The sequence below is a fragment of the Atractosteus spatula genome, chromosome 12 (genome assembly GCF_055471065.1).
Source record: "Atractosteus spatula isolate fAtrSpa1 chromosome 12, fAtrSpa1.hap1, whole genome shotgun sequence".
NCBI classification, from domain to species: Eukaryota; Metazoa; Chordata; class Actinopteri; order Semionotiformes; family Lepisosteidae; genus Atractosteus; species Atractosteus spatula.
The window spans coordinates 11,493,030-11,506,133 of NC_142717.1; the positions used below are offsets into that span (position 1 = coordinate 11,493,030).

General features: G+C 41.7%; 1 protein-coding gene across 1 annotated transcript in view; it reads right to left on the minus strand.

The window, feature by feature from the left end:
• The window catches only part of tg (thyroglobulin), a 108,127-nt gene extending 95,492 nt beyond the window's left edge, over positions 1–12,635 (minus strand). The window contains exons 1-10 of the mRNA XM_088929504.1: positions 12,569–12,635; positions 11,823–11,931; positions 10,684–10,781; positions 9,895–10,083; positions 7,896–8,055; positions 4,769–4,875; positions 3,934–4,077; positions 3,657–3,842; positions 2,264–3,319; positions 846–1,442 (exon numbers count right to left, since the gene is read on the minus strand). Of these exons, the coding sequence (XP_088785630.1) occupies positions 846–1,442; positions 2,264–3,319; positions 3,657–3,842; positions 3,934–4,077; positions 4,769–4,875; positions 7,896–8,055; positions 9,895–10,083; positions 10,684–10,781; positions 11,823–11,931; positions 12,569–12,635 (2,713 nt within the window). The remainder of the gene's footprint in view (positions 1–845; positions 1,443–2,263; positions 3,320–3,656; positions 3,843–3,933; positions 4,078–4,768; positions 4,876–7,895; positions 8,056–9,894; positions 10,084–10,683; positions 10,782–11,822; positions 11,932–12,568) is intronic.
• Between the last annotated feature and the right edge of the window lie 469 nt (positions 12,636–13,104).

Below are 13,104 nucleotides of genomic sequence, written 5' to 3' on the forward strand. Positions count from 1 at the left end.
ACAATGACTTTTACTTTAGTCTAACCACACTCCAATAAAAGCAAACTCAGAAGCAGATTAATAGAGTCTATGAGATCATATCACAACAGTGAACATCTCTGGTGAGCATATACAGCTAATGTAAGGTAACAGATATAAAAGACAGACCCCACTGAAACATCTCCTCAGAACTAATGTACAGTATATGAAGATTCAGAATATTCTATCAAAAGCAAAGTTGTCAATTACTGGTAACTCTTGCATGGAAGATAATGTACGTGGATATGGAAGTTCCTTTAGAATACTACCCTACCTGTGTCCTCTTTATATTTAAATTAGACGCAAGTGCCCAATGAGAAATGTCTTTAAATCGCATGCTGAACTATGACTGGCAATGCCATTTGCAAGTGATATATCATATTTAATAAAGTTTTAAATGTGGAACTGGAAGTCTAAAGGTATCTGGTAATTCACCTTAATATTCAACTAGAATGTTATGTTTTTCAGATTTTAGACCACAAAATGGCAGTGGATTCACAAATTGTACATACAGTATGTGTGAGTGATTGTACATATGCTTGCAGTGAAGTAACTGATAACACCATATAATTGTGTCATTATTGTTTAGACCAGAATTCAATAATGTATGAAGATGCTGAAGTTCGAGAGAAAACTACAAAATTTCATGTAAATTTACCAACACACATCCACATTATACACTTGGGCTTATCAAGTCCTCCTTTACGCCTTAGAAAGTACTGCTCTTTTGTATGCCTAATAAGCCATTAAGAGAAGAATAAGTGTACATAAACAGGTACACAAGCCCCTTTACCATCTGTCATCTGCTGCTGTGGACATATACTTACATGTTGGAATCTCATTGACGCCCACCTTGGTGTCCATGATCATTTCTCCATTCTTATTGACACACCAACACCGTCGGAGTTCAAAGTGCCCCAGAGGTGAGCTGAAGTCAGAGTACTGGCCTGGGTACTGGGTAGAATTCCCATGGAGCAACTGCCACAGAGTGAGTGGATTGAGCAATACCGAGCTGCCAGAGATAGAATCTCTACTGCCTTCCAAAATCTGTTCAGGCACATCACTAAAAGAGGCGTATCTGGAAAGAACCGGGAAGACCTTCTGGTGTCCAGCACTGTACAGCTCTTTCACAAAACCTCTGAAAGATGCTAGGGCCTCTGGAAGCTTCCGATACCCCTTCATTATGTTGACCACATCTAGGACAGATAGCTCTTCCTCTGCGTTATTCTGCTTAATCCACTCTTGATAAAACTCAAAGACTTGCTCGGGAGGTCCATCACACTGAACTTCACGCCAGCTTCCATCTGCATTGCACTGGGGAATGTAGACATCAGACAGCTGTGGTGCTGTGGTGGGACTGGATAGGAGAGACTGAACTGTGCTTAAAAACTTCTGAGCTCCCGCTAATTGACACGCAGATGGACCTACAAAATAAGATGAACTCTGTTCAGTATTCGGGTCAGTTTTGTTTTAGAGCGTCTGAGGGAGACCATATCTGTGGCCCATATTTGCAACTCGAGATACCTTTATGACACAACCAATTTGTCTAAGCAGTGTGAAACCAAAATAGAAAGATGTTGAAATAGTTTTTTACTTGGCTTTTCTCTCAGAACGATTAACATATCTTCAACGTTTTGGAAAGGGCTCCTGTTCTGTGAAATATTTTATCAGTGGTTGTAATGTAACATATTAGAATTAAACATTTTCCGCATTTTTACAGGATGTTTCAAACAGCCCTGAATAATGTACAACATATTAAAAGAGACGTTTAAGAAAAGAGCATCTGAAATGCATCTGTTGGCAGCGAAGATTAATATTTAAGTCTTTATCGTGTGATGTTTTGGCCTTGTTTTGAGTTCTGAAATAGTTTCCATCTGGTGTGAAAATGCATATGTTTACAGAATTGAAGTGGGATACAAAATGGTCACACAAGATAACTAAGTATTATAGAGCAGTTGGAGTACAAAATGAACTGTTTCGAAAAGGGTTTGGTTTCTCTTAACAGTGAACAGAACTGACACTTTATAACAGATTTATGCCTGCTGTTATTTTAAAAGCCCTAGATTTGAACTGAGTTGGAAAGTTTAAATGCTGCGAATGACCCAACAGTCAGAATCAGGGCAATAAATTACTGTGAACTCTGTAGGGAGAAAGTGAAAAAACATATCCTTTTATGATTCATAGATTCATTCTCAGAAACTGAGCCACCTCAATAAAGGAGGAACTGAAGACACATTATACTTACATTGTATAGGCTGGCCTAATGTTGTTCTAGTAATTTTCATTCCAGCACTGTCCATACAGGAGCAGGTCCTGCCTGAACACTGGAGTGGCATGAAGCTCCCATCAGCCTCACATTTTGGGATAAATACCTCTGATCCTGCAGACTGGCTTGCTTTTATTAAAATGGCTGATTGGCGCTCTTTCTCACATTTGGAAGGACACTTGGGCTTTAGTCCTTCAGAGCGGGACCCTGGTATTTCTTTACCCTGAGGGTCCACACACCAACATGCAGAACCAAGGCACTGGACTTCCTCATACTGTCCACGTTTGGTACACTGTGGTACAAACAAAACCGAAGAGTCTCTTTCACAAACTTCAGGTTCCGTATTCTGGAGAAGAGCCTGAAAAAAGCTGCTGAAATCTTCCCTGTCCTCTGCTCTCAAAAATGAGATGATATCTCGTAGTGTAGTTACGAACTGCTCATTCTCTAGAATCATCCCAACAAGCTCGACTAACTTTTGGTTGTCCTTCAAATTTACATTCCTCCCAAAGCTGTCTTTCATTTTCTGGTCAAGGTACAATGGCTTTGAATTAGTTTCAGTGGAAAAGATTTTAGCAAGTTGGACAAAGTCTCCACTAAACTGCTTTAGACCCACTTGTTGGAATGTTTCATTGAAATTGAAAGTACCACTAGGCCCAACAGCACCAGTGAAGTTGAAATACCTAATATTCTTCAAAAACTTTCCTCCAAAAAGGTTTTCCTGAAGTCTTTTGGGGTTGGTGGCAAATCTTAGGGCTTTGAGAGCCATTTCTTTGGAGGGGAAGATTCCCTGAAAGATTTCTCCAACCACAGTTTCAAAGCTGGAGTTTGTCAACTCAGGTAAAGTGAGAAGCAGGCCTGACTTCACCAACAGTTCCTTAACTTCTGGGTTGCACGGACTTAGAAAGCTGGCTCCTTGTTTTCCATCAGCCTGTTTCACAGTGAATACGTTATGCTGGCTGAAGTACCCAGAAGGACCGTAAAGGAGTCTTGAGAGTGCTTGCCGTCTCTCTGAGGGGCAGTCTTTGATTCCATCACCTGTAATGTGAAAGGTGATTTATCACGAGGTGAAGTAGGAAGGTTTTGCAGAAGGCACTTCACTGACAGATGTTTACAAAATTACAAAAACCCACTAGCTACAAATGCATTTGCTTGGACAATACACCATCTTTTAAATTAAAAGATGCTTGTTGGGAAATTAATTGGATTTTCCTTAGTCATGTCATGACTCTGACTTGATTGATTTAATCTGGAAGAAAATATCAGGAAAGAAGCGGTAATCTAGTAGTAACACAGTAGAAAATTAATTTAGGTGCCCCAGTGGAAAACAAACGATAATGGGCATAAACTCCAAGAAATTCAAAAGCACGCTTACTGCAATCAGGGATCCCTCCTTGCGTCCTTGTTCCCAGGATTTCTTTCCCAGCAGAATCCACACACCAGCAATGACCTCCCGCTTGGCATTGCACTGGGTCATAATGGCCACGCTCATCGCAGGAGGGCACATGAACATTCCCTGCACGCGTCGCTGACATCCATTCCCTTTCGCATTGGGTTGGGCCTGAAGGACAGCAACAGCAAAACGTACATGTCGACCTTGCAGACCCCACACTGAAATTAAAGACCGAAATTGCAGAAAATCGCGGACTTACATCTAAACCTTCCACTCATGGCTAACTGGATTCCCAGGAACCGCCTCTGGAGGATCCGATACATATTGGACTTCGTGAAGGACGGCCCTGGCTCCAGTCTGGAGAAAGCTGTGTCATAGACCTCATCTAACAGCAGCTCCAACCCTGACCAAGAAAAACAGCCATGTCCAAATATTTTAAACATTTAACGCACTAAACTGGGGAGCAAGGACATTGAAATCTGCATGTGTACGTAAACTATTTTGGCTCATTGTGCCTTTTTTTTTACTAATGTGACCAATTTTATAAGAATTTGTATAAGAAAAGCCTAGAAACAGAACAGACCACTCTCCACATCTGAGTCTGCCTGCAATCCTAACCCACCAACTGATTTTTGAACAGTCCGGGTGAGATTTAACAATATGACTTGTCTCTGAGCAGTCAGTCCTTGGAATAGTTCACCAAGTCATATGGCTGAATATAAGGAGTGTCTTCCCGGATTCTAAAATGCAGTCTTCCAGAAAAAAAAAGGCAATTGAATCGACTCCAGTATTTTTGCACAATTTTCCTATATAAAATAACATTGAATGTGTTTATCCATTTCTCCAGATGAAGTAAATAGTTCGAATCCTGGATCACATCTTTCCCTTGGCCAGCCTGCATGGCGTTTGTACAGTAAGACACCTGTGACTCTGATGATGATGCGTCAAATCCACCTAAACTTTTCCTGGCCCACAGCAGGGATATGCTTCACGCGTCTCCAAGATAAAACTGGAAAAAGCAAGATGCTCTTTGTGGACTATGTAAGAATACTGAGGCTACCCTTTCAGCCACTACACCCAGGCCTCAATCTCACCTGTGTTTGCCAGCTCTCTGCCTCTGCTGTCAGCACAGAAACAGTAACCAGAGATCTCCGGGAACATTTTTCTAAACCCAGTGAATGTCTGAAACACTCCCGGAAACCTAAAAAATACAGCACAGCAAAAGGTTGTACATGAATTCACTTCATTATGCCTTTATTTAGCCACTTTCATTTTATTGAAGAGAATCTTAAAAAATAGACCAGCCCAGAAAACCAGGTTTCTCCTTAGTATATGGTTAAATCCAGGTTTACATTATCATATGAGCTGGAAAACAGAACATTGTGCTTTGTGTTGTCAAGATGGAACAAAAAATATATATTTTTACCTAGATGGAAAAAACCATGTAACCTCCATACACTGATTAACTTTTAGCTATACTTTAAAACTTTATAGGATAACCTACTCCATTATATCAAGAACAGTATAATTATAATTGTTCCCCTCTGAGGAATAGCATGTAAATCAATCACCACTTTATCTAAACTGTTTCACATACTTTGAAAACACAGTTCAACCCCAGCAGGAAATGTGCATTAAATACTCAAAATTATAGGCTCATGTCAGTGCACAGCGACCTGTGCTCCATAACCAGGTGTTTCCAGGGTTATCTGTTGACAAATAACAGACATTAAACTGCTATCTTTCTTCTGGAGTTTTAGTGATCATTTTCCAAACCAAAGGAGAAATTGCTTCCATGTTTCAGTGTTTTGTGGGCGTCTCATTCCTTTCATGGTTTGATTGTAATTTTAAGTACTACAATTTCCTTGTTTGCTTTGGCCTTTTGTCTGAGTGTAATACAGAGGGCAGTGACTGCTCTTGATCATGGAAAAAGAGGAAGGTAATAACTATGGCTAGTCCAGAGAAGGTCAGACTGTGAAGCCCAGGAGCCTTTTTTCAGAGCTAACTGAAATCTGGAATCCCCATATTGCACAAACTGGAAAATGGTCGCACGAAACTCCCAACTCTCATGGATCAGCAAGCTTCATGCTGACACTCTGATGCTCCAAAATGTCACCAGACTCATCTGTGCTCCATATTTTATTAGAGTAGCTGCAAGTATGCATGGAATCTATGTGTGCAGCACAACGGCTCTATTCCCAGAACTCTCACCAGACAGTAAACACTCAAATACATCCATCAAGTGCTTATCTCAGACAAAATGACCAAACAATAATATCACGAAAAGGTCTTCCCACAAGCTTTTTTTTTTGTAAACACTGTACTTTGGAAGTAAAAGTTATAAACACATCATGCACAGGATGCAGCTTATTAAACAAATGCAATTAATACACTTTAGAAGAGGACTCTCTGAAATGTGAAAAACTTGGTTTAAACTGCCAATTTACTATATATAAACTTTGATTCCAAGCAGCATTCGTGTAGAAACACAAAGAATAAATCATGCTGATTCATGATGGAATACATATCGATCTGTTTATTGGAGAGCATCTTCTTATTCTTAGTAAAGGTCATAGCAATTTAGAGTGTAAACCATAAGGGTTCATGTCCGTACTATGCTCTGGACTGGCTACAATACAAGTCACAAACAAAGGCATGCACTCACACACATACACAGACACTTTCCCCCAGTGAGCCCCAGTCTGGAAGTTAAGAGAAAATTATCTGGTAAAATCTCTTACAAACACAAGGAAACATTTAACCATGCACAAAAGGCACCCCAGTCCAGAATCACACCCCTGGACCCAGGATCTGTGAGGCAGCAGTGCTAACTACAGCACTCAAAGGATGTTCAACTCTATACAGTTATATATTCCCCATCTATTTCAGATATTAACAACCGTCTCTTAAACACACAAAATAAATAACTCCTTCCATCCATCTTCTAACAGCTTCAATCAATACGGGATCACAGAGGAGCCTGAGCTTATCCCAGAAAGATATGGGCAAAAGGCATGGCATGCCCCGAACTGAATGCCGGTCTTTCGATGGGACAACATCACACAATAATGTTTCCTTCGGACTGTCAGAGAAAATCCAGAGAACTCGGTGAAAACGTACAAGAACACAGGGAGAACATACAAACTCCACGGAGATAACACCTCAGGTCCGGATTTGAACCCAGGGCCCCCAAAGCTGTGAGGCAGCAGTGCTAACCAATGTGCCAGACTAACAAACATCTCTCAGGGAAAATGTTGAATCGAACTAACATTTTCTTGAATAACACTAAGGGTTCACATAAATATAGAAGTCAGAAGTAGAAAGACACTATAAAAAAAGAAAGGTCGCGACTAATGCACATGAAATAACACCAGAAACTCTCTGGTTGAGTCTCCCCCTTAAGAAAATTGTTTGTCGGTCCCGGTCACCAGTTGAGCCCTGTACTTTCTGGAAATCCTTACCCTACAATGCCCACTACTGGTACAAAATGATTCTGCACTGACAATAAAAAAATCTGTAATAATGAGAGATTCAGATTATCAACTTTGGTCATTGGCATTTTGGATTAAAATATATATTTCTATTTTAAATACTGAGGCAAACATTGTATCTGGAGGTTTTAAAAACGTTTTACTCATATTCAGCTTCAAAGGTTCTTAAAAGAACTTATTTCCAAAACAATATTCCAGCAAATCAAACAATATGATTAGCAACACATAAGAATGTGTAGAAATGAGAAAATACATACATTATATTACATACTTTTGAAATTAATTTGCTTTTTTCTTTAAATACATGAATTTACATGCATCACAATGGGGTTATTATAGTGGTTATTTCTATTTTTATCTGTAGCCATATAGGCGTGCAATGCAGTCTTCAAATCAATCATAAGCTATAACTATTTGCATAGATTGCAACTTAATTTAAAATGCAGCAGAAAGTCGAATCACAAAAAGCAAATTTCTGCAGTGTATTCAAGGACAGTGCTACACTGCTTCAGCAAAAGCTAAAAAGTTTATGTTTGGCTAAAATATCTTTTTTTTTTTTTTTACCTCCACAGTACAGTATCTCCAGGCTGGTTTCATGAAGGAAACAGTCTGTCATGCAACCTGGTGTGAATAGGTATAGAAAAGGTGGCAGGTGTAGGTGTCACGCAGCCTTGAACCATACATGCTCGATAAGACGGACTTGTGCTGTTTGACTGATGAACATTTTCACCTGTTGAAAGTGTGAAGGAGGTCGAAGACCGTCATGTCGGTGGTGTTAATAAACTTGCACTGCACGGGGAGGAAGTCGCCACTGGCGGTGCACTGCGGAGGAGAGCTGTCACCGACACCATGGAGAAGACGCCGGTCCCTCACCTCGCAGGCCCCGGGACCTAAGGACACACATTTTTCAGGACATAAAGAAATGTCATGTCATGTCATTTGCCAAACCGCTTTATACCACACGGTGTCGCGGGAAGCCGGAGCCTACCCTGCAAGCAACGAGCACAAGGCAGGGTACACCCTGGACAGGACGTCAGTCCATCACAGGGCAAGTGCATGCCAATCATACATAGGGACAATATGGAGGCCATGGTAAAGGCCAAGGGGGGAAAATTTGGCCCGGACACCGGGATAACTCCCTATTCTTATCGAGAAATGCCCGGGGATCTTTAATGACCACTGAGAGTCAGGACCTCGGTTTAACATCTCATTTGAAAGACGGCGCCCACTACAGTATAGCGTCCTCGCCACTATACCGGGGCATTAGGACCCACACAGACTGCAGGGTGGGCACCCCCTACCGGTCCCACCAACACCACCACCAGCAACCATAGCTTCCCAGGAGGTCTCCCATCCAGGTACTATCCAGGCTCAACCCTGCTTAGCTTCAGTGGGCAGCCAGTTGAGAGCTGCAGGGTGATATGGCTTCTAAAGAAACATTTATTGACATAATTCTATGACTATCTGTTCACTTATTCTGAGGTGACTCTATATTGTTACTGTAATAGTATTTTTATAATTTGAAACTGCCAGTTATCCACCCATCAAACCTTTTTATCTCACACAGGGTCGCGGAGGAGCCGGAGCCTATCCCGGCAGGCAACGTGCACAAGGCAGGGTCTTTACAACTCGGCCCACTGTAGCCACAGTGTGAGAATGCATATTCGTCCTCTGACCTGCTCACCCATCACCCTATTCACCTTTCGACATGCTACAAGCTCTGCCGTGACGTACAAGAGCTTCAGCACCAGCTGGAAGAGAGGTGCACCCCTCGCCTGAAAATCACCAGGGTCTCCTAGTTGCTGAGAGGCAAGACAGGCCTCGCTGACTAATCCCAGCCCCGTCGCCGGAGGCACTGAGACAATCTGTCTCTTCCGCTCGGGGGAATCTCGGTCACAGCTGGTTGGCGATGCGTTTCAGAATTTCTAGATAGTATTGAGCCTTTTCAGTTGTCTTCACCCTGATGAACGCTTTTGGCCCCGGCAGTTTAATTGTCCTGCAGCATCAAGTCAACTATCAACGCAAGCAGATCAAAAAGGTTTGCTATGGCTGGAAAAAGCTTACAGGAGGATTATATCTGTCTGTATATTCTCATGGGCCACAATATAAGCCCCCTTGATCAAACAACACATTGGGCATTTGTTGGTAGCTCAGTTCTATTCCTTGGATCCAGCAGGATCATCCATACATTTTCCAACAACTTCCTTCAATTCAGGGTCTCAGAGGATTCAGAGCCTATCCCAGCAACAACAGGCGCAAACCAGAGTAAACCCTGGACTGGGCCTCAGTCCATTTGCAGGGCAGACACAAAGACGCGCACTAACTCACACCAGGGCCAATTTTCCCAGAAGCCAATTAACCTACCACTACGTCTTTGGACTGTGGGAGGAAACCCACACAGACCCAGGGAGAACATACTAACTCCATGCAGATAGCAGCCTGTGTCCGGAATTGAACCCAGCGCTGCCAGGCAGCAATGCCAACCACTGCGCCATCGTGCCACCCATCCAAGAGGATAATCGTTTATTAAAATCCTGGAATTCATATGTTACATGTTCATATGCTATTTTGACCAGGGAAAATGGTGAAAGTCACAAGCTTTTTAAGTCAGTGATGCATTTCCTATCTTTTAACAGGGTGTTCCTAAACTGCTTCCAGTGAGTGCAAAGCCGATGGAGTGAAAAGGTTGGAATTTTAAGATTAAGATTAAGAATAAGTGACCAACTCACAGCGAACTGGCTGCCCATTCTGTCGCGTGCCGTAGATCTCCATGCCTTCCAAGTCCACACACCAGCACTGGCTCCGAGTGCCGTCACACTGAACAGGCTCGTACTCCCTGGAGTCAGAGCACTGCGGAAGAAACACAGCTTCCCCACTCCACAGCACCCGCTGCCTGTGAAGCTCACATGGGGATAAACCTGAGAGAAAGAGACAACATCCGAGGCAAGAGGAATTAGTTTTCCATCGACTGATTGATTCTACGATCGAATCTGTCCTGTCCACAACCACTGTCCACAGTGGAATGAAATGAAAATGTGCAAGAGCATTTCCTGGAGAGTATAATTGTTTCATTGTCAGTTCCCTATAGAATTAAGAACCATTTCAGGAAATCTTTCAACAACTTAGATTCTGACACAATGTTCTTCAAAATCTACCTCCCATTTCCTCTGGCCTTTAGAAACTAATTTTCTGTGCTGCAGATTCCTGAAAAATGGCCACCTTTAAAGCTCTGTGAGAAATTACATATAATTTAGTGATTAGCATGACTGAAGCTGTATTAAAGCTAGTGCATATTTTTAACTTTGATAATGACAATTCAAAATTAGCATGCTTTTCCTAAACGAAGGATCACATCCAGTCATGCAGTAAGATAAAAGAAAAATACTTCTGACTTCTGTTTTCAGTCGACGACAACGAGAAAGCCCCTTTAAGCAGCTCGTTAGCTCCTTGAGCAGTTTTCACAAGCTTCCTTTCCTCGTCAGGGTTATGGGCAAGCTGGCCATGAAATTAACACTTACAGTGGATAGTGGATCCATTCTGTTTGGTCCCAGGAACTTCAGTGCCATTAGCAGTCACACACCAGCACATCAAGCCATCTCTACTGCACTGGATATTCCTGAAATATAGTTCATGCGTCACAAACACGTACAGTGACAAGATTACATCTCTCAGTGTACAATTTTCATGGCATAACTTCAAATAAAAATCGATAAAAGACAATCATTCCATTTGGTATCTCTGTAGAACGGGGGTCGCCAACTTGGGTCCCAGAGAGTTCCAGTCTAGTCTTGTACTGTAGGTCACCTGTTTCCAAACACCTGCAAGTTCTTGATGTTTTATTCAAATAATATGTGCAATTAAAGGGACATTGAAGAATAAAGAATATTAAGATTTTAGTCCTAAATGATCTCTCGGTTTCTCAATTTCACAAATCACTTGTTTCATTGATCACAATGGAACTGTTCCTTGTCTTTCATTCAAGGTCGAGCTGGGTTGGGGATGCCTATTGTTCAAAACATTTAATGGCTAGAACTTCTCACAATCACTGTAATTGTTTCTTCTTCTCTTCAAATTCTTTGATCTTTAAACTGTTGGAGAGAGAATTATATCTCAGTATTTCTCTGGCACTTGGAGCTCGAAAGGTGCAGGTCAAAACCCCAAACAGAAGATTCTGCAACAGCACACTTTGAGGAAATGAAAATACACATTTAGGACTCAAGGACTCAACAAATGTTATTGTTGTCGTAACTATTAAAGATAAGTTAAATGACAAGTCTGTGAACTTTGTAGAACAGATACTCTAAGGATACTCACGGTCTGAACTACAGTATGTATTGTCTCCTAAACACACTTGCCCTTCTTTATACAACTCCCTTTCAGGGTGTTTAATACACAGTAAATAATGTGAGAGTACTGAAAGTCAACAAACATTCAAGGTTGAAAACAAATGATCCATATCATTAAAAAATTTGAAATGATCTCTTTTTTAAGTGCATGGATGCATTCCCTCTGAAAAGACAGCATCCAATTATCAGGCTCTTTCTGTTCAAAGCAGAAACAAAACAGAAAAAAAAATGAAACATGGCTCAGAAACATTATACATGTTTGAACTGGATTTCACCTCTCCAGTGGAAGAAGGAGAGGGAAAATATCGTACCTGAATCGACCGTCGTCCAAGCACTGAGGGGTGTATTCTCCACCTTGGACTGATCCCTTGTCTCTCAACAGCTCACACTGGCTCAAGGATTGAGATTCCAGCTGATACTCTAAAAAAGCCAAACGTAATATCGTACACAGAATGCTCTACAACACCACAATTGAACATTCCCTATCATTGCAGGCTTGCACGTTATCAGCATGAACCCAGGGCCAATTGAATCTTTTATATCTTTAAGAAAGGAGTTCAACGGTCTTTAATAAGAATAACAAAATGCCTGTGTCTCTTCCCTTTAGAATCAGCCCTCGGTACTTGCACTTATTCTTTCCTTGTAGAAATAACAGCATTAATTTACATGACGTGATAGTAACAAAGATTTGAGCAACGACATGAAGCAGCATTCAAACATTAGCATAGTCTAAAAAAAATAATACCCATCCATTTTCTGGCCATTTGATCCAATGCAGGGTTGTAGGGGACCCAGAGCCCATTCTGGCAAGCAATGGTCAAAAGACAGGGTATGCCCAGAGGCATCCTATGCAAACATTAGGAGAACATACAAACTCCATGCAGGCAGCACCACAGGTCCAGAACTGGACCCAGGGCCCAACCACAGTGAGGCAGCAATGTTAACCACTCCACAACAACACAATATTATAGTTTGAAATAATTCTCATTAATTAAGAAACAGTGCCTTGATTGAGGCCATTATGTAAAGTAGCAAGTGCAGCATGCTGGTGGATTACCTGATATTTTGCTCAGCGACAGGCTGAAACAGCACAGGGATATGAAAGCTGAACCAAGGTAGCCCATTGCTGCTGTCTCCTGCACCTTCCCAGATGCAAGAACTGGCTTTCAACATGGGCGAACCTGGGCTTTATATACCGTTAGCTGCTCCTGCTCTGTCATCCTTCGCTGGTGACTGCGAAACACAAAGCCATGATGATGAAGCAGATTTTGGGCCCGCTCTTCAAATGCAGGCCCCTCAAACCTGTCATGAACAGAGCCATTTTGAAGTGCGGGCAGCCAACCTTAGAAAGTTCTGTACTCGTAAGAATCCTGAACCATGAAAAAGCTTCCAGTTTCTACCACGTGGGCACCTCTTAAATAAAACTTCAAAACTTACTAATCCAAAGTGACTCAGTTTAAGAGAATGACTAGGCATTACACTTGTTTAGACGGCCCTCACATAGTGTACTCAATGAGCACTTAATGATCATAACCCATGAAGTGGAAAAAGTGGTAACACTTGAGAACATTTTTCTATAAAGATATTTGGCTT